Source organism: Strongylocentrotus purpuratus, unplaced genomic scaffold (genome assembly GCF_000002235.5).
Source record: "Strongylocentrotus purpuratus isolate Spur 01 unplaced genomic scaffold, Spur_5.0 spur5_scaffold_11, whole genome shotgun sequence".
Lineage (NCBI taxonomy): Eukaryota > Metazoa > Echinodermata > Echinoidea > Camarodonta > Strongylocentrotidae > Strongylocentrotus > Strongylocentrotus purpuratus.
Window position 1 is genome coordinate 32515597 of NW_022145596.1, and position 26661 is coordinate 32542257.

Consider the following 26661-nt stretch of genomic DNA (forward strand, 5'->3'; position numbering starts at 1 on the left):
CTTAAGTCATCAAAATCATCATAAATTTGGCAGAGTCTTGGTAAAGTAATAATCACTTACACAGAAAGGTGTATATGGGACAACACACATGGTGTCTGGGCTAGTACTACCCTGATTTCCTTATATTTCCATGCTCATTACTCAGCCAGTATACATTTTCCTCCAAAATTGTTTGGCACATGACATTTATTTGTAATCTTGAACATTCAGTGTGAGTTTCGTTAGATTCTGTGAGAATTCATTTTCTTTTTTTACCAGAACTCAAGTTTATCTTTAATGCCCTTTTGGCTCTGAACACATAATATGGAACACATTCAAGTTAATAATCAATAATCTTGAATTATGTCATTCTATACATGAATCAAACATATAATTCATGAATGATGGATCAGAACTAAATGGAAGCAAAAAGACATTTATTAGAGGTTTTACTTCGTCTTTCAAAAAATGATTTGGTGTAATAAAGAGATGTATAAAGATTAATACACAATAAAATTTGGTTTCTTAAACATGATTTTTGCTCAAGTTTAAAGAGAGCTTGGGTGAGCAAAGGATGGACTGTCTGCTATTGGTGATGTTTTATTTCTTGTAACAGAATGGTTCCTCAGATTTAAAAAGACATTTGTTGCTGCCTTGATTTTTCTGTCATCAGTTTTGATTTGGTTGACCTCACAATGAGGTTTGAATACTTCCAAACATGACATCATTAAGCCTCTTGATTTCTGCCACATCAAAGTGTGATTTCAGATATCTGCCATGTTTACCCCTCTAATCTCAGTCTGAGATGTAGCAGAAGGGCAATGAGATGTGAAGATACACCAGTCTTACTACCTTGCACAATTTGTCAGTGCTGCTTGCAATTCATCCATCCCATGTTTCCTACACAGAGAAAGAGGAATAAATGGGAACAAAAGTAATTACCAACCTAATCTAATTTATGGTTAATAAAAGAGAATATTACAACCAAGAAATTTTACTTGCTACATTATATACAAATTAAGTTCATAAGGAGCGAGAAGTGTGTTAACTTTATAAACAAGGGAAACGCTCTTGGTATGATGTAAAATTGAGGTTGGGACATTATTCATAGGCAGGGTGGCCCATTAGCAGGCCCCCCAAAATGAACTACTCTGAATATAATCAGCATTATGAAAAGAATATTAACTAAGAATCATCAGAAGAATTATTTACTATAATTTGTTCTCATATGAAGTTGTGAAAACATAATCCAAGTCTACTGACCTAAAATGGCCTTTGACCTTGACTGAATATTTCATGCAATAGATTACATTACATACTGCAGCAAAATATCTAGGTAAACTGCCCCATGATTAATAATTGCTTTTTCTGCTTAATACATTTATGAAGAATTCTTGATCAAAGGACACGTGGGAAAACTTTCACAAAGCCTTTTTTCAACGACAAATGACAAAAATCAGTGACAAATCTGCTGATAACCAATCAGAAGCAAGGATTTCACTAGCTTATAACAAAAACTGTCATTTGTCACTGCATGATGACATGTTTTGTGAAACCTCCCCCAGGTCCATGATGCAATCACGTTCTTACCTTGCTACAGTCTCTCCTCCAAGGTCAACAAACTTCTTATAGACAGTACCATCACTCTTAATGATAGCTGTGAAGAGCGTACTGTATGGTCCCTTCATCTCCTCATCAAGATGATCAACTAAACAGAGAACAAACAAAGATCATCTAATACAAGGAACCCAGAAGGGGATTAAAACTCATGTCACAAGACGTTACTTAATCAGACTAGGCCCTAAGGTTTTGTTCAGATATGATGTGGCAAAACTACAGCATTATTTTTTTTAAAGATGACATAGGTGAAATACGCATCACATTTTGTATCTCTTCCCACAAGGACGGATCCAGCCGGCGGCAGGGGAGGGGGCCAAATTTGTGAGAGAATATTTAGCGGCAAAACAGCCCGCCGGTGATAAAGCGGGGTTGGGGGGGGGGGGGTAGTGAGCACTAATTTATTTATTTTTCCCCCCGAAAATTGAAGATTGAAAATCGCGCCAGCCGAAAAAAATTCACTCTGTGGGAGGGGGGGGGGGGGGGGGGGGGGTTAGTGAGCACAATTTTTTAAATTTTTTATAGTCAACATCCCCTTCCCCCCCCCCCCCCTGTGTTTTTACCTGTTGTTTGTTTTGTCTCTAAATAACTTGGTTACCATGGCAAGAAAGGAATAGATGAAGTCAATCTTAACTCACCATGAGATGCTTTGAGTACTTCCACAGAGGATTCTAGCCAGCCACTGTCTATAAATAACTTGGTCAACCAGGGTAATAAAGGAATGGATGCAGCCAGAACTGTTGACAGAAAGAAAAAGGAACAGTCATTATTTATTCAGAGCAATTTATTTATTTATTTATTTATTTATTTCTAATCTTTTGACAGGGTAGCCCATTCACCAACAAGTAGTGGTCTTCCATGGGGCCCTGAATAAACATGAACATATTTACATCGTTTATAACGTTTATACAGAACAGTTAAAAAAAATAATACTCAAATACAATTTATTTGATTATAACAAGAAAAGATGTTTCCTGGTAATCCAAGTATCTGATGGTTCCTTGAATGGTTAAATAGTTGTCATGAACAAACTTATTCTCTTCAAAATCAATGTTGATTGTCAGATGGAATACATTTTGATTCTCTATAAATGATAATGAAATCAAATACCTCAGCTTAGATATAGACTATTTCTCATCTTTCCATTTATGCAACAAATACTTTGTGTGTATTTCTCTTAAATTGGAATTGATAAAATAAATATTGTTTACTACAGTAAATATTTCCTCAAAGAAAAAGAAAATCAAGACTCTTTTACGAATACATTATCACTTTGAATAGTTGATCCAAGTAATAAACATCATGAGTAACTGTTCAGAATGAATACAAAAAACATGACAATCTTGAAATATTGATGAACATTTTTCACAACAATATTCTGTACAGCAATGAAAGTGGAAAGGATGGCACAATCATTGGCTCCTTATGCTTACACTGCTTGCACATTATTTTATCACTCTAAAGTAAGACATAATGCACCAAACACAAAAAGATGTTTCCTGATTGGATAGATGTGCATTGTTTGAATTAGGACTGAATGTACTTACTCTGCATGGCAAGAAACCAAAGTTCAGTGACCTCATCCCAGTATTGTTGGAACTCAGTGGATATCTCACATACACCCTCAGAACCACATACTAGAATCTTCTTCATGAACTCAAGAGCTGATTGGACAAAGTTCTTCACAAGTGACAAAGCAGTGTCTGGTAAATCAAAATGGGTAAGGTTAAAGAATAAAGAAAATTTGATTTTCAATTCAAATTTTAAATTTATTCCACAAATGCAAATCATACAACACATATAAAAAATAGTTACATTTACATGAAAAAAACACATACATAAATTAAGTTGAGTAATGGAAATAAGTGGCATCCCTGATTATAACATCAGTCAATTTTCCTTTATATGTAAAGTACTAAGTGTGAACTAAAAAGAAGAAGTTTCCAAACTTCCTGAAATGACCTCAAATGAGATAGAGTTGTACAATGTAACCTGTAATTAAAGACCACTCAAAATAGACAAGTAAAGCAGTCTTTATGCACAGGTTCCTTAAAGATACTACACTATATGTCCCTTTTGCAGCCAACATCAAATTCTGTAGAACTTTGCAGGAATTATAAATATCTCATGTATGTCCTATCTGTGAAATTTAAACGTTAGCAGTGTCTTAATATTCAAGTTATGCAAGGAAACCCATTTACTTGCTGGACTTCACTGTCAGACACTATTGAGTGACTGATTGGCTTTATCTCTTCTTTGGTAATAGCATACATAAAATGAGCTGTAAAGGGTACATGGGCATTTGACTACATCAATAACCCACTTCTTGTAATGGCCAAAATTAAACTGATTCAATCTTTGCGCAGCATAAAACGTATGACCATTCGGTACAGTGGTCTGAAAATCAGACTATTACTTACTGGCTCTATAGCTCTTAGGTCGATTTGACAACTAATAGTTGTTATTTTCCCACTTAAAGACATTTTCAAGCCCCCTTTTTTTTTAGGAAAGTTCTAAATTAGTATTATCTTTCAAATGCCGTTGGAATTGAACCTTTTCATTTTTTGGGCCTGCAAATGGAACATGGTACCTGAAAATACCATTTCAATAACAAATACTTTACAAGAGAAACAGAAAGTGTTTTATAGAGAGGTGGTCTTTCTATACAGGGGGTCGCTAAAGCAGGTTTCACTGTACTTTGCTTTGTGTCTGAAAGGGTGATTAGAAGAGTATAAATACCTTGACAATCAGCGAGTATTCTCAGGATAGCAAGACCTAGTACTGTCTCATAGAAGGTTAGTACAACCAAGTCCTTTCTTGCAGCTGCACAAGAAAATAAAAAATATGAAATTCATGCACCAAAATGTTATTTTAGTGATTATAACCATATTAAAAAGTTATGATCACAGCATATACCAATAGTATGATGAACAAGTAGCTGACTCAAAAGACTACCTAGTCTCTACAAATATCATACAGGATGACTTCATATTGCCTTTAGTCTATGCAGAAATCACTTGCTGATACATTGCGCAGTACTTTGAAGTACTTTGAAGTTGTCAAGTTGTCAAGGATGCGAAAGCTAATGTGCTTAGATTAGCAAGTGTGCGCTTGTAAAATGATGCCTGGCTGGAATGCTCCCTAGGGAGTGGATAATATGCATACATTTTGTGCGGGTAAGCCTGAATCCAATGACCGGGGTAATAATATATATATCTGTAAAGCTCTTTGAGAGGGCCTTTGGTCCTGAAAAGCGCTATATAAGAACTAGTTATTATTATTATTATTATATCCATTGTGAAAGAACTGGTACCAAAGATAGAGAGGAGTGATCTAAGACAGAGATTGATTACCAGTGCAAGGTTGCGATCATACATAAGAGATAACATAGAGATTAGTGATATCTTACTTGCTTGTGGTTGTACATTAGAGATGAGACCAAGGAGTTCTGTGAAGACTGGATGAGTTTTGACGACATCTTGATCTTGAAGTGACATATTGAGGAAGATACTGCTCAAAGACACCAAAGCTTCCTGGAATGAAAACATGTTATCAAGAGATGAATACACCTGTTTGCTGATGTATTCAATCAATGCATGTCTCTCTCCCTAACCCCTGGTTACTAGCCATTTCATCCACCTGCTATTAATAATCACATCTCAAGAAATGAAATCAATGTTACATACATCAGTTGTTGCTATGGTGTGCAAGTCTCTGACAAGTGTTTCAGTTTCTGATATTTTTTAATCTATTCTTTTTGGTTTCTGTTATCGATGCCAGCTAATGAAAATTCAATTCAATTCAACTCAAACAAATATCCTAGACTGTATCCAACTTAACTATGTATTAATCCTTTTATTTGAATGAATTGATGTACCGCAGTTTATCATAGTGCAGTATCTATTATCTTGGTTATCGCTGTTTTTTTCTATATTGTATATTTCTGATATTATGTGTGTGTATCGATTGTTTAAAAAATATGCAATTATTTATGCAATTATTTATTATGCAAAATTATTATTATATCCGAACCGAAAACCTTTTAAAAATATTTTTTAAATTGAAATAAGTGTGCAACTGTAAAATGGCGACTGGCTGGAATGCTCCCCAGGGAGTGGAAAATGTGCACACATTGTGTGCGGGTAAGCCTGAATCCAATGACCGGGTAAAAATATATCTGTAAAGCGCTTAGACACATCGTCGGATCGATGTATTGAACACTATATAAACACAGAATATTATTATTATTCTTAATAAATGTGATTCTAACCTCTGACTCTTTCCTCTTGAGTTCATTGACCATTCTCCAGTGATAAGCAAAGTATTCCAGGAGAAGCTCTAAACCTTTATTCTCTCTTAGGATCTTCCTAGGTTCATCCTCAGCAGTCAGATGACACAGCGCTGGTAGTAAGAGCCTTAATAGATCCTTAGCAGGGGGTGCAGCTACCGGTAGACCAGACCCCAAGGAGGGGTACGGTGGTGAGATACTGGTAGAGGGGGTAGAGGATGAAGAGATGGAGGATGAAGGGGTAGAGGAAGTTGAAGGAGCGGTAGACGGAGATCCTAGCTCACCCATAGATGATGTAGATGATGATGTTGATGGAGATGTACACACTGTTAACTGGGCAACCTCTTTGTAAGACTTCTGCCTGTGAAAGGAAACAAAGGGTGAAATAACTACTGAGAAATTAAAGAAAAAACACAAAATGAGCATATCAAGAAGATTGTTACACAGCTCTTACAGGTTTTTTTGTGGACAGCCGACAATGTACTGTATACTGTGATTTAGTTATTTTTTGTGAGTGTGTGTGCAAATATGGGCCTTGAGCATTTGATTTCAAGTGGATTGGCACTTTACAAATCTCATATATTATCATCATTATAATTTTAAAATCCAAGCATTAACTGTATTTCATTTAAATATGGACTGTAATTTAAAGCAATGACCAATCTTCCTTCACTATCACAATTTGCTACTTTCCAATCAAAATAACTAAAATTAAAGATGTCATTCTGTACTTTACTGTATCTTGATCTTGCTTGCACAAAAATACACAGAGATTGAAATGTTAATATGAAAGATGGACTTACACAACTTTGAGGAGGAAAGGAAGAAGTTTGTAGACCTCTTGTCTTAAAGCAGTAGTCTCCTCTGCCAGCCACACAGTTACAACATGTACAGTAGCTCTCATCAGTACACTGGTGATCTGTACGTAACATCAAACAAAAGTCTAATGAACAGTCTAATCAAACTAGTGCTTGAATATAGTCCAAATGAACCATATTGAATTAAGATCTTATTCTCTAAATCATTTAAGTTAAAATTGTTAAGCAATCTCCAGTAAAAAGTTATAATAATCTCAATTTTGATATGAAATAACTGTTTTCCTTGTAAAATGTGGACAAATGCAAAATTTTACAAAATCAGTAAGTGTCTTAATCTCAAATCAATGTGTTGTCCTCAATCTGTCATTTATGTCTCTTGCATTCCTAAGTTAATGAAATGAACTTTCATTAGTAACTGCTACAAATAATAGACAAAATCTACTATTAAAGGCCCACTGCACTACTTGTAGCTACTTGCGCCCTCTATATAACAAACAATGCCTAATCGGTGACCATTTGTCCCCCATGATCCTCTTTTTCTTATGTTTACTGAGAGCTGAGTTGATGAGATAACCATCTGTCCAGTGACCTTGCAGGGCAGTCTAATTCCTCCTGTAAACTACGGCAGATAAGCTTTAATTGTTATCAATTTCAAGGGAATAAGTGATTGATTTTTTATCTTTATAAGACATGGCAAAGGTATATTGTCTTTAATGGATTTCATGTTTTGTGATTCAGGGATGACATAAGTAATATTAGGGCCCTGTAACACAAAGGTTTGCGATCAATTGTTAATTTAAAACGATGATTCTGATTGGTTAATAGTCAGTCTATGAGAAATATGTGCATGCAACAATGATCTTGATTGGCCATTGTCATTTTGCAATTAATTACCAACCTTTGTGTTACAGGACCTGGGGAGTGTTTCACAAAGACTAAGATCAACTTTAAATTGGACCTAACTATGGCAGGCTGTTCATGCCACTGGTTGCTCTCTCTATTGGTCTCTCAATTATAATCTTTAGATAATATTTTTTCCTCAAATAATGAACTATCAACAAATGTAAATTCTGTAGATTTGTGACCATGATTTATATGTCCCTTGAGAAACCAATGCCAGGAATGGAACTAGTGTAAGTAAGAGGAACTAGTGGCATGAACGGCCTGCCATAGTTAAGTCCAACTTAAAGTCGATCTTAGTCTTTGTGAAACACCCCCCTGGTATGGTAGTGTACTGACCTGTTCTTCTTGATCTTTGACTGAATTCATATAGAACATGACCGCACTGAACGCTCCCGTCATGGCTGAATGAAGCTGAATAACCTGCTGCCGGTCAAGCTCTAACGATGGTCCACACGTCAAATATTGAATACTGACCTCTAGCAAGGTGTAGCAGGATAATAACACAGATGTCTTAGAGAGGATCTAACACAATTAGAAGAAGAAAAAACATAATAATAAACATAGTTTAATGGTTATTATATTCTTATTATTAAGTATTTGGCATCACCTGTGCCTGGGAGGTGAAAAACAAACTTAATCACTGTAACCCTCAGGTTTTTCCTCCTGGTATAAATTAAATGGGGGTGTGCAGGTGGACCACTACACCGAGGTTCCCCCCTACTTGTTAAAACCACTAGCATCAGCACTAGCATCCTATGGCAAGACAATTCATTTACATTTGTCTCACTTGGTAGGATTTATTCCTTGAATGGACTGAGCGCTACGGTTGCTGGAGCTAATATTCAAAGTCCTTTGGAAGCACTTACAGATATCATATCATAATGTTTTAAGCGCTACAAAAATACAGAATGTTGTGATTATTACGTGAAAGTCGGGGTCTAAACTTTTGATTGGCATCTCCTTATGCTAGAAGCACAAGAATTTTGATTATACTTTTCTTGCTTTTAATGCATTGTAGTCATATTCCATAGCACATTACATACCGGTACATGAACCTCACACTGGAAAAAGGCAAATATGCAAAGTGGCATTTTTTTACTGGGCATGTTGGATGGTATGAAAGTATACAGATACTGACAGGAATATCTGTTATGTAAATCATACAGAAGAGCTATTTTACCTCAAATAAAGCAACAAAATTATCAGTTTTAGGGGTATGGTAAAACAGTGACTCACGTATTGTGGACTGGTGTTCTCTAGTGTCATCCTGGTCTCCACACATGCAAGGTGTACAAGTAGGAGGAAGAACTTTCGTTTGTCACCAGTCTGTCCGAGGGCCCAATCTACTCCAAAACATCTCAACATGGTAGCTACCAGTCTCAGGGTCGGGTCACGCTGGGCCTCACCTAAAAACAATTATAATCAGTATTCATCAATGATATAATTACCAATCGCCGCAATATAATCACATCTTCTCAGACAAACTGAGAGTCCATAATCCAGATGAGCGTAGTATCTAGATAATTTATCCTTTTACTTAATGGGCATGTACTGTGTGCATGCAGGAACATTACAAGATGTATTTATTAAAGAATACTTGTCGTGCTCACGTTCAAAATTCAAGACCAGTATTGGAAACGCCCCAATTTAAAAAAAAAATGAAATGGAAGCTCTCATTACCAATAATGTGAAAGAATATGTTTTGACTAATACATGATGATAAAAAATTTGCCGGGAAACCGCCTACTAATTGATATATTTTATATATTATTATATCTATTAGGACCTGATAGATATAACGCATGTGTCGCGCACGTGTGGGGGTAGCCCCATATACATCTTTTTGTGTACAGTGCTTGTAACTTTATCAAGACTGGGCCAAATTTCTTATCATCTTGATGATTCCAGAACCTTGCAGTACACACCAATACTTATATGCTAGATGATCAACTGTTAACTGGTCTTTATCTTTAATATAAAGTATATTAATATTTCAATGTAAGCTTCGTTCATTTTCAAGTTAATACAAATAAAGGGAATAAAGCAATAATAAATCCCCTCATTCCGGTATAATTTTCCTATCACATCTATTCTGACAAACTGTGAGTCCATATCTACCTAATTTATCCTTACACTTCATGGGCAAGTACATGTACTGTATGCATGCATGCAGGAACATTACAAATAAGTTTGTTGTATTTGAGAATATTTGTCATGTTCATGTTAAGATAAATTATGTTAAAAGTTAGATTTTTAGTTTTCATTCAATATAAATATTCTTCAAATCTAGAATGGTCACTTGAATTTAAGCATAACTCATGCATCCAGTTGCTTAGCAATACTTCTTTCACACTTGATATTAAAAGCATCAACCCTAAGATGATTTGTCTTTCTTCAATAGTTAATAGTAACACCATACCTAGTTTACTGCGCAGAGAATCATAGAGACCACGATGGATCTGGACTCCCCATTCAGGTACCTCTTCTGGCATCTAAACATCCAGAAAATAGAAATATATCAAATAAAGCTAGAATTCAAGACAAATTTTGAGTCTCTTACATTGAGCTGTCATCTAAGAGCTAGACTCTAAATGATTTGGCCAAATCAAAATACCTCACAACATTAAATGTTGGAACATGGATTTCGAAATATGAAACCTGTTGTCTGAAAGTCACAATTATAGTTGACATTGATTTTGACTTTGAGTTGAGTTTGGGCCATCTTCATAATGCTAAATTCATAAGGTTTGGCAATGCTTAGAAGCTTTGGGTCTCAGGTTTTATAAAGTGAGATTTACTGCCAATGATTACAAAGTCTGTCCTATCTGAAGTTAGGCATATTTAAATCATAAAGTTTGATGTGAAAGGGTTCCAATTTTCATCAAAATATAGCTGCAATAACAAACAAGATATCTGACATGTAACTGTGATAAAAACAAGTTCACCATGAATACAGTAAATATCAATAACATTATTTTACTATCAAAAATTATGGAAGGAAGAGGGAAATACTTACCCAACTACTAGTACTGATAATTGCTGATAATTTCTCACAAAGTTGGAATTTTCTCGCATCCTGAGAGAGAGACAAAGACAAAAATTGTATTACAATGTTTTCAACATCATCTAAGTTTCATATGAACATCAGATCTGCGTCTATTCTCTGAAACTTCTTCATATAAAATTAAAAATAAAGTCTATACCTTGGTACAATTTACACCTTGAGGTATGAAAGGATTAGGCCTATACATGTATATAGGTTGTCGATCAGGTCATACATGTATATTGTACAGACTTATTGTCAAATAAACAAATTAAGGCAATTATATTGAGTACATACTGTAGATACATTTATGTAGGCAGAATCAATGTCAAACATTGTTTTTGGACATTCCATCTCTATGAAATCTTGTCCATCTCATAGTTTTCTCAGTCTCTCCCAGGTGAATCATAAACAGCATATTCAATAGTTTTCAGTCTCATCAGCACCTTTGATTAAGCAACCAGATACTGGTACTCTACAAATGTCTGGATTGGATTAGATAGTGTAGCTTTATACATGTACCTGATTCTGTTGGAACTCTGTTGCCATGGTAGCAATCCAGCGATTCAATGCATGTGGGTTTGTCTGCCACATCTCTTGACCACTCCAGTGAAGCAGATGAAGAAGAACTTTGAGTGCTAGGTCATGACCTTACAGTTCAGAGGTCATAGATTATAAAAAGAAGCTCAATTATCACATGATTGGATGAGGTTATGGGGCTCAAGGGAAATATTTGTCACATAAATCTATAAATGCATATCATTACTATGATACGGTCTGCTATGAAATGCAAAGTATGATAAGCATACTTACTAACTAATGAAAAAGAAACGGTTGTCCTGCTTTAGTTGTTAACAATGGAGAGAAAAGTAAACAAGAAATAAGCAATGTAGAGGATGAGCATGTACATAATAATAACATGCTTTGAAAAAAGGGAAGTTATTTTCCTATTTTGCTTTGCAGAAAAGATAATTTTGAGTTACAAGTCATAAAGTACAAACAAAAAATGATACATCAAATTCCTTTTTAAAAACTTTTTTTAAAAATTTAATCATACATTCAAATTAATATGATATAATGTGTTGTATGTATGAAAGAAAAAGGATGAAACAAAAGTAATACAATGCCAATCATTTGTAGTAACACATACAATATAAATCTCATACAGAAGTGATAGGACACCAATCTTCTCCTAAAGATATGATAAGACTGGTGTAACTTACCTTGGCCTTCCTTGAGGCAGATATCACAAAGTACGTTGACCCTGTGATCTTTCATCAGTTCCTTCCTACCAATCTCTGTAGATGCTATACCAATCAATACTTGATATGCATCTTCTCTAGCGGTGGATTCCGTCTCACTAGCACTGCAAATAAACACATCAGTGTTTCTGAATTTATAATAACAGGTATCTTACTAATATGTAGCTCACATTCCTGAAGAATCGTCCACAAGACTAAACATTACAGTAGTACATACATGTACATGTACTTCAAATGCTTACTTTCAATGATATGCATTTATTTCATCATTTTCAATACACACTCTCTTCAATTGTTACACAGTTATAAGCCAATGGCAGTATTAATATAGTGAACAATTGGTGAGGACAATGTTCTTTTCAGATTCTTAAGATCCCTTTTTACTATTTTATCGCAAAATATATCTTCATCCAATATGAAGTGATGCCCTATTATCAATATCTACATGAATATGTGTAACTGTCAATTTCCATCTCAAACAGAAAGCACTGACTAGATATAAATCAAATGCTTACAGTTAATTGCTAGCAGCAAACACAGGTTACTAATGAATATTCCTCTTCCAAGCAAGTACATTGTACTTCTCATTAGTAATCACTTTTCTACTTTAGCTCATTACTTACCTGGTTGCCATGGTGATGCATTCCATGATTTGTGGTAGTTTATCAATCATCTGTTGACTAGCTGCTAGTATTGGGTCTGTACTAAAGCAGGCTAGGAGAGTCATGGCTAATGACTTGTACATGTGACTGTCACAACCATCTGGGACTGAACCTGAAAACAGAAACATACCAAATTTAAGGTTTAGGGTTTTCTTTGATTGTTAGTTAACCCCTGTACTGTGTATTTACAAACAAAAGAATTTAGTTGTCAGAATCGGTTTCATATCTCCTTTTGAATGGTGTGAAATGCTATCACATTTATATACACTAACTCATTATAATTTGAGAAATAATAGCATTGCAATTATGTTCATTCTTTGTGGGATGTCGTCTGCATGGGAAGGATTGGTTCACGTTGTGACGTCATTAAAACATCGTTATTTTTCTGGCGAATCTCTTGTATATCCTAGATGCTATGGAGGTGGTTTTATTTGACAATCAGCCGTAGACGAGAGTCTTCATGCATGGCTGATTGAAAACGAAACAGAGTTAAGTCTTTTGTCAAATCTGCTTTTTGCTACAGCAGGCACCCAGTGAAAACGAATTCGTTTGTTAAAATTATGAAAATGTAAGGGCTACTTTAAACAAACAGAACTTTGTTATTCCTGGATCATTTTTCCTGATTGAGGTGTCATATAGAAAGGGCAGAAACTCAATTTTCTAGAAATGTGAATTTTTCTTCAAAATTCAGATACCACCCGCCAAATGTCTTTTTGGTTTCCTTCCTTCAAATTGCTTTTAATCACTCATGCATGAAATATGCATCATCTGAGTAGCATCAACTGAAAGAGGAGACTCTAAGCTTTCCAAATATGTATCATTCATTAATTATGGTTATTATTAAGTTATGATAAAACATCAATACTTCTCGGTTTCGTTTTTTCTGGGACGCACTGTATTACAGAAAAAAAGTTCTAGAACAGTAATCAGGAAGACAAATGCAAATTAGTTTTTTTCATACAGAGATCCGAGGTCGACTTTAAGTTGGACTTAACTATGGCAGGCCGTTCATGCCACTGTTTGCTCTCACCATTTTACTGGCACTTGTCTCTCAAAGAGTGTACAAATCATGATCACAAATCTACAGGAATCATATTTTCCATCCAACTCCATCTAAAGATCATAATGGTGAGAGCAAACAGTGCCATATTTAAGTCGAACTTAAAGTTGAGCTTAGCCTTTGTGAAACACTCCCTAGACTCACTTGATGACAAGAGACGAGATAGGAATGTGAACCCCACAGCATCAAAGATTCTCTTTCTTATAACAGCATCTGTACTCTCTGCTTTGATCACCTTGGTAACCTAAACAATGAATACATGGCAAGAATGTAATCATACTATACATTCAGAAAAACACATCATTAAAACATTGTTAAACAAGGAGTACGATATTTAGAGTTTAGGCCGATGTACAATTTGGCACCATCTTCACTCCCTGGTGAATTTTCTAAATGTATAGTGTTTCCATATTAATTTGGATTGGGCATGCTGCTATAACCCTTATCTTTTGCTTTCAGCAATTTTCACAGGTACCCACTTTAGGCTGGAAGCAAAACCAGGTAAGACAAATGCAGGTAAATCGCTTGCCACGTAAATCCAAACATTGAAATCTTTTCTAAACTTTCTTTTCTACACATGTATGAATACCAATCTACACACTTCAGTTTTTTCATATTGCAAATTGAAAAATATATTTGTATACTTTAGCTCTTAGACCCTATCTACTGAAAGTAAATTTGATGTTCTAAATAATTATGGTTAACAGACTCAGTATGTGAATTCATTGCATCGAATATAAAAGTAATTATTAAATTCCAATAGAATAGAATTAAAACAGTTAATATGAATAGCATATCATGTAATATCATAAATGATTGATTTTCATACTTCTTTTAATTCCTTTTTGTTGATGGACGGAAAAGCCTTTCATGAAGGCTGATGACCTGACATATTCTCCCAGGTACCTTTCTGAAATATTTATTTTCACTGTTGATTGTTTTCAAATCTGAATGTAAGAACTACAATTAAGGGAAAAAATTTCACATCTACATGTATTTAGTAAAGGAATATTCTAGAGCCATGAATGATGGATTATGGGTTTTTGCAAGTGAATATCTCATACATGTACCTGTCATGTGAGAACTATATACATGTAAATATGGCTCTAGAAGGTGTCATGGTCGGGTGGATATGTCACCGGACTGTCCATCACAAGGTACGCGGTTTGAGTCCCGCCACGGCACTAATGTCCTTTGGCAAGACATTGATCTACATTTGCCACACTCAACCCAGGTGATGTAAATGGGTACCTGGCAGGAATTAATTCCTTGAAATGCTAGAGCGCCGTATGGCAGCCATACTAAAGCCAGGGTAATAATCAGGAGTGCCAGGAGTGTCACGTATGATAGACATGAGCGCTATACAAGAACCCACTATTATTATTAGAAATAAAAAGAAACATACCAGCATGAGAGCAGCAAACTTCTCTGTGTCAGACTTGGCCACTTTGAGCACCTCTAGACACTTGTCTAACTGAGCCAGGTTGGCAGCTGCTGCTTCTGACTGCTTGGAACCGGTTACATCTGGTCCCGGCTGCTCCATTCTACCTCAAACCTGTATCAAACATCACAAAAACATTATTGTAAACGATGTCTGCATATCAGCTGTGATGAAAATTTCACTCTCAATTTTTTTAAATATTATGAAAGAGACACATGTTTTATGAATACCTACAAAGTATACCAGGTACCCGTTTCACAAAGCCTTTTTTAATGACAATTATCCAAATCAGTGACAAATCTGCTGATAACCAATCAGAAGCAAGGATTTCACTAGCTTATAACAAAAATAACTGACGACAAGTTTTGTGAAATGGGTCCCAAAAGTGTGATGGAAGAATCGGATAGACAGCTTGTCTTCAATGTCAAATGAATCTAATTCACTTTACATCTAGACAGATGGCAACCTGACAAATCTCTGACAGTTATTCCTTCGCTTCATTGACTATAGCTGTCTTCAACCTTGTTCTTCATTATTATAATGGAACAAAATGTCTTGGCTACATGCTTTGAAGCAGTTAGAAGGCTCTTCAGTATTTACACTGATGGGTTTGTAACCTGCAATGATATATTCACTACATGTAGGTGTGAACTTGTGAAGAATAAAGTTTCTATTAAAAAGACCAAAGCAGCATTAATAATACACTTTGCATACTGTATATATATTCATATACATTCACACTTGACAGGTAATTCAAAATACGAATGCATACATGTATTTAACTGGTCTTATTTTCAATGGATAACACAGTTACTACATAAGAGGCAAAATCCCATATAAAAAATCATGTGCCAAGGTTCTATTTTGAGAAGAAAATAATACACATTTTTACCAAAACAATCAGAATTGGATAGGACCATGGAAAACACCATGCAAACAGAGTTTTGTCATGAGTTTGTACATCTTCACCAAAGCCATGCCACAGATAGCTGGGTTAATATTCTTAAACTGAAAGAAAGGTCTAATAATACTCTCTAATAAATTATCTGAGCAGTAAACATATGTGTACATGTAGGATTGGATTCAGAAATTCAGTCTCTGAACATGTAAAATATTATATGGACAACATATGAGAAAAAGAAGAGCGAATTTCATGAATCCAATTTGTGTTGATCTTTCTGTTGGAGCAATGAATGTGGTCTAGTAAATGTACATGTATATGAATAGGAAAATGCACCCTGAAATTATCAAATTAATAACTACTTCTTCACACCGAGGAATTATCTCCGTCACATCATCACTTGCATTAACATTATTAATTTAACATTCTGTAAATGGTGTTTTTTACAGAAGAATGTTATATTTGAAGAGAAAACAAAATCAGTATCAATTTCTTTAGAAATACACAGAGTGATTGCATATTGTTCTACTCAGACTTAATGATAACAGCAAATGCTGCAGCACTGTCAGTCAGCTGTACACAGCTCCTACTGGATGCTTACTGCTATCAACGTTAGGTGAGAGTACTCAGGATTATTCTGTTTGCATGCATTATACAGTTTGCCTCTTAGGCACTGCGGCTACCTTGTCACTTGGATTACCCTCAGTGACTTGAGAGTAGTTTACTCTTTAACATTTATATATTCACAGCAATCACATTAACATCAATCTCAACCTGATCTCTTGGATCTGTTTCAGGATAACTTGCAATGCGACCTGATAGAGAATGTATCCCAGAATCAGAAAGCTGGTGTCGTAGTGTCATAGTCGAGAGGTTTAAGTACTTGACTTGAAATTCAAAGGTCGTGGGTTCGATCCCCGACACGGCACTAATGTCCTTTGGCAGGGCACTACTCTACATTTGCCACTCAATACCCAAGAGAGAAATTGGGACCCGGTAGGATGACAAAGGCATTTGTGTTAGTAATTGCCCTCACAGTGACCATATGTATGGTAGGAATATTCTGCAGGGAGTGGAGATGGTGCACATTGCGTGTGAATGAATCCGATGACTGGGGTAATAATATCTGTAAAGTGCTTAGAGATGGGATTCGCTATATAAATCCATATTATTATTATTATTAAAAATTAAAAATCATGTGTGATTTTTACGCATTTAAAGGTACTATGTCCCATTTGCAGGCCAAAAAAAATGAAAAAGTTAAATTCCAACTGCATTTGAAAGATAATACTTATTTAGAACTTCCCTAGAAAAGGTGGGGCTTGAAAATGTCTTCAAGTGGGAAAATAATGACTATTAGTTGTCAAATCGACTTTAGGGCTATGGAGCCCAAAAGTAGTAGTCTTGATTTTCAGACAATTGTACCGAATGGTCATACGTTTTATGCTGCGAAAAGATTCAATCAGTTTAATCTTGGCCATCACAAGAAGTGGGTTATTGATGTAGACAAATGCTCATGTACCCTTTACAACTCTTTTCATGTATAATATTACCAAAGAAGAAAAAAAGCCAGTCAGTCACTCAATAGTGTCTGACGGTGAAGTCTAGCAAGTAAACAGGTTTCCTTGCATAATTTGAATATGAGGACACTGCTAACGTTTAAATTTCACAGATAGGACATACATGACATATTCATAATTCCTGCAAAGTTCTACAGAATTTGAGGTTGGCTGCAAAAGGGACATAATACCTTTAAATGCTACAGAATTAAGGCAGAGATCCACAATTATACAAACATAGACAATGAAACTAAAATGGATTATAATGAGTAAAATTGTTAAGATTAGAAGAAGAAAAAGATGGGCAACATGCCATGCTTAGACTATCACAATGAATGAAAACCACACACTGTAATTTGTACAAAATCAATACTTTTGGCTAAGTAGCTATTCCCTATTAAGCCTGCTATTTCTAATAGTATCAGTTGTTTTTTCTTGAATGATAAGACACATTCTTAATATGCTATAAAGAATATATCTACATGGTGTACACATAATTATGTACATGTACATGGTTTGTGTATTTGTTGTTCTTGATGACCTACATATAACAATGTGGGAGTAATACAAATCACAGACAAGTATTTGTATGACAAGCTTTTACTGGACTGATTTCAATAGAAATCTCTATAACTTGTTTCATACCATTCATTCAGGATAGAATACTACAGCATACATTTACATTATTGCTTGAAGTTTTGGTTTGAAATGCCCATACATTTTTCAGCAAGTAGTATGGATCTTATTCCTACATATTTTAATCTACATGTGCATACATTATGTACATGTACAGGAGATGCAAATACAAACATGTTTCAAGACTAATGCCTAAATGCCATGGTGACGTTTTGTTCCATTAAGCACATCAATGACATCACAATCAATAGATATCCCATTATCTTCTCCGTATAATAGATGAACACCCCCACATGTTCCACTTTAATGATGAACTTTTCATCCTCCCACAGGCACAGCATCCCTTATGAGTGGGTTCCATGGAGTCAATTAAACTGCTCCTGTCTGTATAGGCCTGTCTTCACTAGCTCGAGATTGCCAAATATCCAGCTATTTGTACTACCCCTATCGCAAACTATCCAGCTAATTTGCGTCTTCATCAGCCCGAAGTTGCAATTAGCGGGATATTTGGTCGGGATTGTCATCCCAAGATAACTTGGGATAGTTTGCAAAATATCCCACTATTTGGCAAAATATCCAGCTATTTGTCCTGTGCGTCTTCACCAGACCGAAGACTCGCACTATGCGCTCTTCACCAGACCGAAGACTCGCACTATGCACTAACGCTGAGCAAAATATCTCGAGCTAATTTCTCAAGGTCGAGTTTCAAGTTTCGAGGTTAAATCTTGAGATGATGAAGACGCGCCTTATGAGTGAGTTCCATGGAGTCAATTAACCACTCCTGACTGTATGTGATGGGGATCGAAGGATAAAACATCCTCTCAAGATAATGAACAACACATCAGGGGGGCGTTTCACAAAACGTGTCATCAGTGATAAATGACAATTTGTGTTATAAGCTACTGAAATCTTTGCTTCTGATTGGAAGATCAGAAGATTTGTCACTGATCTTTGTCATTGAAAAAAGGCTTTGTGAAACGCTCCCCAGGAGCATTTACACTGCAGACAAAAAACGTTGGTTTTTCTCACATTCCTAAGTTTCGTCAACAGCTGAAACTCCCCAAATTTGTGCAGTGTAAATGCTCCACTCAAAACACCTGTGAATTATTCCAGTTTTTGTCACTTGACTCTAATAGCTTCAGTGCTAACACATGCAGAGCAGCATCAAGTTAGACATACACACAACAGAAGAAAACAAAAAGGATTATCAAACAACGACCATCTTTTATGGGTTTTTCTTAGCAGTTGTAAATGGAAGTTTAGAAGAAGAAAAAAAAGGTTTTTCAAATTGGTTTTCCTGCAATGTAAATGGGCCTATGATCACAGCAGGGTAACCTTCATATCATTAGACATTAACAGGGATAATGAAGATATATAATGCTTGGTATTACTGGAAGCCTGAAGCTTTAGCCCATTAAAAAAAACATGTTTAGTGTCCTGCCTTTTTGAAAAATAGGAAGGAGGAGGCCTTTTTTTTTTCTTTCAAAATGGTTGCTTGGTAAACTTTCCCGGACAGTCGTGTTATTTTTGAAGATGGCAGCCGGCACTTTTTTTTTAAATCAGAAATTCTTCATTTTAGCCGTATGTTTTTCATGTTTTTTTTCTTTAAGAAAAAATAAAGGAGGCGGCCCTCAAAAAAGAAGCAGGCGGGGACGCTAAATATAATTTTTTTTTTTAAATGGCCCTTTTGCAGCCAACCTCAAATTCTGTAGAACTTTGCAGGAATTATGAATATGTCATGTATGTCCTATCTGTGAAATTTAAACGTTAGCAGTGTCCTCATATTCAAATTATGCAAGGAAACCCATTTACTTGCTAGACTTCACTGTCAGACACTATTGAGTGACTGACTAGCTTTTTTTCTTCTTTGGTAATAACATACATGAAAAGAGTTGTAAAGGGTACATGAGCATTTGTCTACATCAATAACCCACTTCTTGTGATGGCCAAGATTAAACTGATTGAATCTTTGCGCAGCATAAAACGTATGACCATTCGGTACAATTGTCTGAAAATCATGACTATTACTTTTAGGCTCTATAGCCCTAAAGTCGATTTGACAACTAATGGTCGTTATTTTCCCACTTGAAGACATTTTCAAGCCCCACCTTTTTTAGGGAAGTTCTAAATTAGTATTATCTTTCAAATGCAGTTGGAATTTAACTTAAGTTTATTTTTTTGTCCTGCAAATGGGACATAGTACCTTTAAGGAGTTAGGGAAAAGGGCAAGAGAACAACAGACAAAAAATATGTAAGGCTAAGAGAATTTGAGAGAGATGCTAAGAGTCAGAGAAAGAAAGAGATAGCTCAACAAGGAGAGATAGCTCAACAAGGAGAGAGAGAGGGGGAGGGGAGGAGGAGGGAGGGAGGGGAGGGGAGGGAGGGAGGGGAGGGAGAGAGGGGAGAGAGGGGAGAGAGGGGAGAACAGAGCAAGAGATAAACATAAACATTTAATTTTCAAAGACAGAAAGGAAGAAAGAGATAGAATGAGAGGGGGGAATAGAGAGTGGTTTGAGATAAACTAGGGAAGATAGATGGTTACAAAGTAGTAAGGCAAAGCAAAATAATATGTACATATATGATATTTCTCTACTCATGTATCAATGATAATTCTAGACAGAATGAAAAATAGGAATTATGAAAAGTAGAACAAGACAACTGAGAGGGAAAAAAAGACACATTTATTTTTTCAAAGAATTTACCACAATAAAGAGACAGGAGAAAAAGAATTAGAGAGGAAGGGAAGAAGAGAAATTCAGAGAGAGAGAGAGAGAGAGAGAGAGAGATGGACAGACAGAGAGAGAGACAGAGAGAGAGAGTCAGGAAAATAATAACAATGTAAAGATGAGAGATGAAGAGGTGACCAAAGAGAATTTTGTGTACGGGTATATATTTTCTTCATAGCAAACCCACTCATCAGTCATGCTTTGTAAAGGTCATCCCAATTTTCCTGCTAATTCCACAGCAGTTGCATTTTGAGCTTTCTCATTACAGGATTCTTGGACTGTGGCATTCTGCAATGCCGGGTTGCTCAAATACTTTTAAATAGTGTACATTTAGTATCTACAATTTCTTTGCTCTAGTTTTGAATATTTAATATTTTGTATCCTTCTTTTAGTCTACCTCATTGCATCTACGTACGTGCAGCTACATGAATGTACAGTAAATTTGTACATGTACATCTCATGCCATATCAATTCATCAGTCTATTTTAAGAATTTTGAGAATACACCAGTAATGTGTAGATGTACTGTATGTACTGTAGTCAATGCAGGAATATTCTTGTAAATCTGAAATGTTGATAAATAGAATTTCCCTTTATAATATACATGTATACAAGTACAGTAAGCCTTTTCTACCTTTCAATACTGTCAATTATATTTACAAGAACCCTGGTGGGCAATAGGACACATGCAACATGTGAAACAATTTGACGTAGCCTTACAAAAATATCCAGTAAAAATCCAAGCAAAAAACAGATGCTCAGTTCCTTTTTATGCTAAAGTATTAGTGGATGCAGTGTCAATAATAAAGGGTTTCTACATAATATAACATAATCAAACGAATATGCAATATGTACAAATTCAATACCATATTATTAACCAAATTTACGACAAATGATTATACAATTATTCAAATCATTTGAGATTGGCACAGTGGTAAAACATAGTGGAGGAGTTTATTTAAAAAGCATGGCTTGTATTTTATAGACCCCTTGAGTATAAAAAAAAAGTTACAAGATCTCTGTAACATAATAAGAAAAAAGTAATCCCTCTCCTACGCTACAAAATTAAAAGGTTGTCTCTAGCATTGTGTATATTCAGAATTTTTACAGATAATGGAAATAATAACAAATGATAACTTTTCTAGCAGAGATGAGAGAGAGAGAGTAAGAAACGTTAAAAGGTTCATATCAATTTAGCCCCTAAAACAGCATTTCTGCCAACATATGTTTACTTAGACTATAACGATGTCTCAAGTTTAGCTTTGGGGCTGTGTTTAAAAATTTAAAAAATCATAAAACTCTGTATCTCTGAAACACCAATCAATCTGAAAAAGTACACAAAGCAAATCACAGTTTTTTACACTGTGAATTGCAATTTGGTTTACACCCAACCTGTTCATTCAATGCAATTATTTTTCTAAGAATATATTTTCTCTAAGTTCAACAACAAAGGATTCAATATTTTAATTTTTTTTTAAATTAGCATACTTGTCCAAAGTGTCCAAATCAAACAAGTAAAAACACCCAGATCCCAGGCATATCTCTCTTAAGAATAATGTCCTTTTGCTACTTTCAAAACTACATAAAGTAATCTGGTTATTGCTTTGGTCTCGCAAACCAACTAGATGCAAAAAGAAATCAGGGAAAAAATTAATATTTATTTTTCGGGGGCTACTTTTCAACCTTGCCTGCATGAAAATAACATTCTAAAATTTGTTTTGCATTGAACTCTATGCAAATTTACTGGGGCTCTTTTCTGATTTTGGGGGGCTCTTTTAGGCATTTCGGGGGCTAATTCGCCCCGAGCCCCCGTGTATTTTTTTCACTGCAAGAAATACACATTTCCAGCTACGTATGCACATTAATGCATGCACAAAGACTGTTTTGGGGTCCAATTTTGTCTATCACAAAGAAATAGCATTAAATGTCCAGTATTCCAGTAATAGGTTAACGTATTACTATATATGTAAATATAAATGGAGAAAGGAGTTATTTATTGCATTGATTACCCCTCCCCTTTCTACATAACTCTGTAAGTTGGGGCTTTGATCGAAGCGACACCCTCGCATCTGTGATTGGTATCGGCAAAAATAATTTTTTTTTTTTTTTTTTTAAATGACGAAAAATTGTCAAGGTTTTGGCTATCAAATGCTCAAAAGAATTTCATGGCTGGGATTATTTTGTCATTTGGAGTTGTTGTAGACCATGTTTGTTGATATTTAGTGCCTTTTCATGACTTTGAAATTAATAATATTGGTCTAAGAGAAGAGGCCGCCATCTTGGAATATAATGTAGGCATGCATTATAATCCAAGATGGCGGCCCGCATGTTTTGCCTCTTCTCTTAGACCAATATTATTAATTTCAAAGTCATGAAAAGGCACTAAATATCAACAAACATGGTCTACAACTACTCAAAATGACAAAATAATCCCAGCCATGAAATTCTTTTGAGCATTTGATAGCCAAAAACTTGAACATTTTCGTCATTAAAAAAAAATGATCAGCGATCGGAAATTATTATCTGATCACCCCTGAATGCTCAAGATCGGCCCCCGATCCGATGATCGGTTACAGGCCTATTTCTACACCACAAACACACTCAACCACACATCCTCGAACTACCACACCCACGCAAATGCAAAACGCAAATATCTGTTATACATACGAGGTGGATTTAAAAAAAAAAAAGAATAGAAAACTACCAAAGTTAGGCACATTCATGGGGCACTAGAGGGCGCTTCGCGAGCGTACAAAAATCTGAATGGCCTTGCTGCGGTGGGTCGGCAATAATCAGCCCCAAACTTGGATATGGGAGGGTGGAAGGATATATCTTTTTTATAATGTTATCTGGTCTTACCCCTAACCATCCTATTTTTAATCTATGTAGAAATAACATGCGAGTACGATAAGAGAAACATCGGGCCCATTACTGATGCAACTTTTTAAATATTAGCCTAGAAATGACCACCAAACGGAAAAAAATGACATTTTTTTCCGACAAATCTTCATAAAATCTGAGTTATAAACAACTCACAACTAGGCTCGGTAATGCAAATACGATTTTCTGAAAATTCAGGTGTGATTTTTTAAGTTTCTTTCAAGTATATTTCTGCGCATCGCAGCGCAAATTTTCTTCACTGCTTCAAAATCACCCTTGAAAATTTTTTTTGCAACAAATTTGATACGGGGTCCGCGAGTGTTCCCCGTTCCTTGCGTGTTGAAAGTTTGGAAATACAAAGTTTGCATTGACTCGCGCACGAAAAAATGGCTCGAAAACAAATGTCAAAACGAGAAATAAACAAGCTTTTGTATAGTTATAAGAGATCTACCGAGGTTTCTTTGTCGATATAATTTATTATATAGTCTCAATTAGAATTCAGAATTATCTCACTGAAACCGACGATGTTCTCGATCGTAGTTATTTTCACTTTGCCAGCAGACGTTCTAGCGTGGTTTTGGCAAAAAGCTAGCCCGCCACCTTCCCACCTCGAACCTTTCGAGTTCCGCTAAAATTGTGCGCTGCGGAGCTCCGAGGGTGCGTTGGTATTGCTGGCAAACTCTCGGGCGGCTAGCTCCCCACGACGGACCATTCGCGGTATGGCGAGAGTGTGTGTGTGAGATACGATTTTGGATTCGAGAACGCACGTACCACAAACGTGCGCGTCATTTTCAGCTGTCGAATGTCTACGACCAATTTTACATGTACGATTTTTAGTACAGATACTTGGTCAGTTTTCTTCTTATATCTTTGGTTTTACAACATTTAAAAATATAATTTCTTCAAATTTGCTCCTGACTTGGTTCAGACTAATTGTCTGATGTGTTTTCAAGTCAATTTCTTGAATATATTTTTTTGCATGAATTTGCCTACCAAAGTATATTTATAGGTGCTAGGAGGAGAACGATGGAGAAATCATGAATTTAGAAATTCAGAGAAAATATGTATTGGGTGTAGTAGAGAAAGAGATGCCATAAAATAATAATAATAATAATATTCCACTTTTATATAGCGCCCAATACATCAATACAACGATGTGCCTAGGCGCTTTACAGAAAAATTATTACCTTGGTCATCGGATTCAGGCTTACCCACACACAATGTATGCACATTTTCCACTCCCTGGGGAGCATTCCAGCCAGTCGCCATTTTACAAGCACACTCTTGCTCCTCCAACCACATGAACTTTCGCATCCTACCGGCATTTACTTGGTATTTGATTTAACAGAATCACATTTTACATGTAGAGTAAAGTACCCGGTTTTCGGCCACTTAAGACAAAATCCTATTTATTGGACTCTTTACTTCCTATTTATTATCATTTCTTGTTCAAATCATGAAGCTAATATTATTATTATTTAAACAAAAAAAGAATCCCAAAAAAAAATCACGAATTGCCATGACAATATTCATTTCAATTTTCACTGTTTTGGAGCCGGTTATCGGCCGAGCGTTTCAGTTTACGGCCGCATGTACAAAGTCAATAGGAAGCGCTCGCGCGCGCCGTGCGTTTCTGCGCTGATGTATAGCACAAGCGGGCGGAGCAGGTATCCCACGCCGGAGCTCGCGGGTGCTCGCCTGGCCGAATACAGGCACAGCGGTGATCGGAAGTTGGAATCTGAATTAGACAGACATATCGTGTGTGCGTCGCGGTGTGCGGCTGCATTGATTTAATACATGCGATGAGATACTTTTGAGCTTGCGACCAGCACAAAATCGGGCTCTATATCTGAAAAATACTTGAAATAAAGCTCATTTTATGGTACCCATATTTCTTACATACACGCGTAAGAAACTCGATTTTTCAGATTCGGGTAGCGGGACCGCCGATTACATCGCTAAAATGTGATATTTTAGGATATATTTTTCATTGCAAATGTGGTTCTTCAGTGACACTGGCATGGTATGGTATGTGTGGGATATGTGTTATGCTATTATGCGATGTATTTTAAAGTGATTTTACCATGTATCCAACCAATTGGCCGAAAACCGGAGCTGACCGATTACCGGGTACTTTACTCTAAGTGCCAATTGCAAAAGAACATTAGCACCTAAAATCATTCTTGTTCATCATTGTGGTATGAGTTCACCTGTATTCATCTGTTGGCAGGGAAAGAGAACAAGCGACAAATCTTTTCTTTCTTTCCCCCCCCCCCCTTCTTGAGTTCTTCTTCTTCTTTAATTTTTTTCTTTTCTGTTTTTCTTTTTTAAACTCATCATCTAGATCTAGACGAGATCTGTTATTGTTACTTTTTCCTCTTGAGCCTTTCATGGTCTTTGCTCTAAATTTAGCACAATATTAATGGAGGATAAGTTAGAGTGTTCAATGCATCAGTACGTTGCTCGTTAGATTTCTCAATTATGCTGTACACTCTACTGCCATAGCACAGCTCAGTCCACCACGTCCACACGAAAACAAATGAGAAATGAATGTGGATGTATGTACACCACTCAACTTAGATCTACACCCAACCATTTACAATGCGTGGGACTGAAATTAATCACCTTTTAAAACACATTTGCGGTCATAAAATACAAAATACATTACTTACGTTTACAGTAGATTCAAGATAAACTTTATGATTCCAAAAATGATATATACTGACACAGTCAATGAAAAGAAGAACGCAATCGCAGTTGATATCTTGTAGCAATCCATCAGCATAAATTATTTATAAGGAGGAAAATTCGGTATGTTGTTCTTGACAGTGTTTACCTCTGACCTATGGGTTCGTCTACACTTCACGAAGGGTTAAAAATATGTACA

General features: G+C 35.9%; 1 protein-coding gene across 1 annotated transcript; it reads right to left on the reverse strand.

Moving 5' to 3' along the window:
* Positions 1-217: 217 nt before the first annotated feature.
* LOC575865 (neurochondrin) lies at positions 218-26616 on the reverse strand. Its single transcript, XM_030981198.1, has 18 exons — positions 26447-26616; positions 15038-15187; positions 13777-13876; positions 12534-12684; positions 11872-12014; positions 11171-11298; positions 10622-10681; positions 10025-10097; positions 8842-9011; positions 7942-8127; positions 6688-6803; positions 5867-6245; positions 5006-5129; positions 4336-4419; positions 3144-3299; positions 2235-2333; positions 1570-1687; positions 218-879 (listed from the first exon to the last, which is right to left on the reverse strand). The coding sequence occupies exons 2-18, from the start codon at positions 15173-15175 to the stop codon at positions 828-830; spliced, it is 2277 nt and encodes a 758-aa protein (XP_030837058.1). The 5' UTR covers positions 15176-15187; positions 26447-26616; the 3' UTR covers positions 218-827.
* Between the last annotated feature and the right edge of the window lie 45 nt (positions 26617-26661).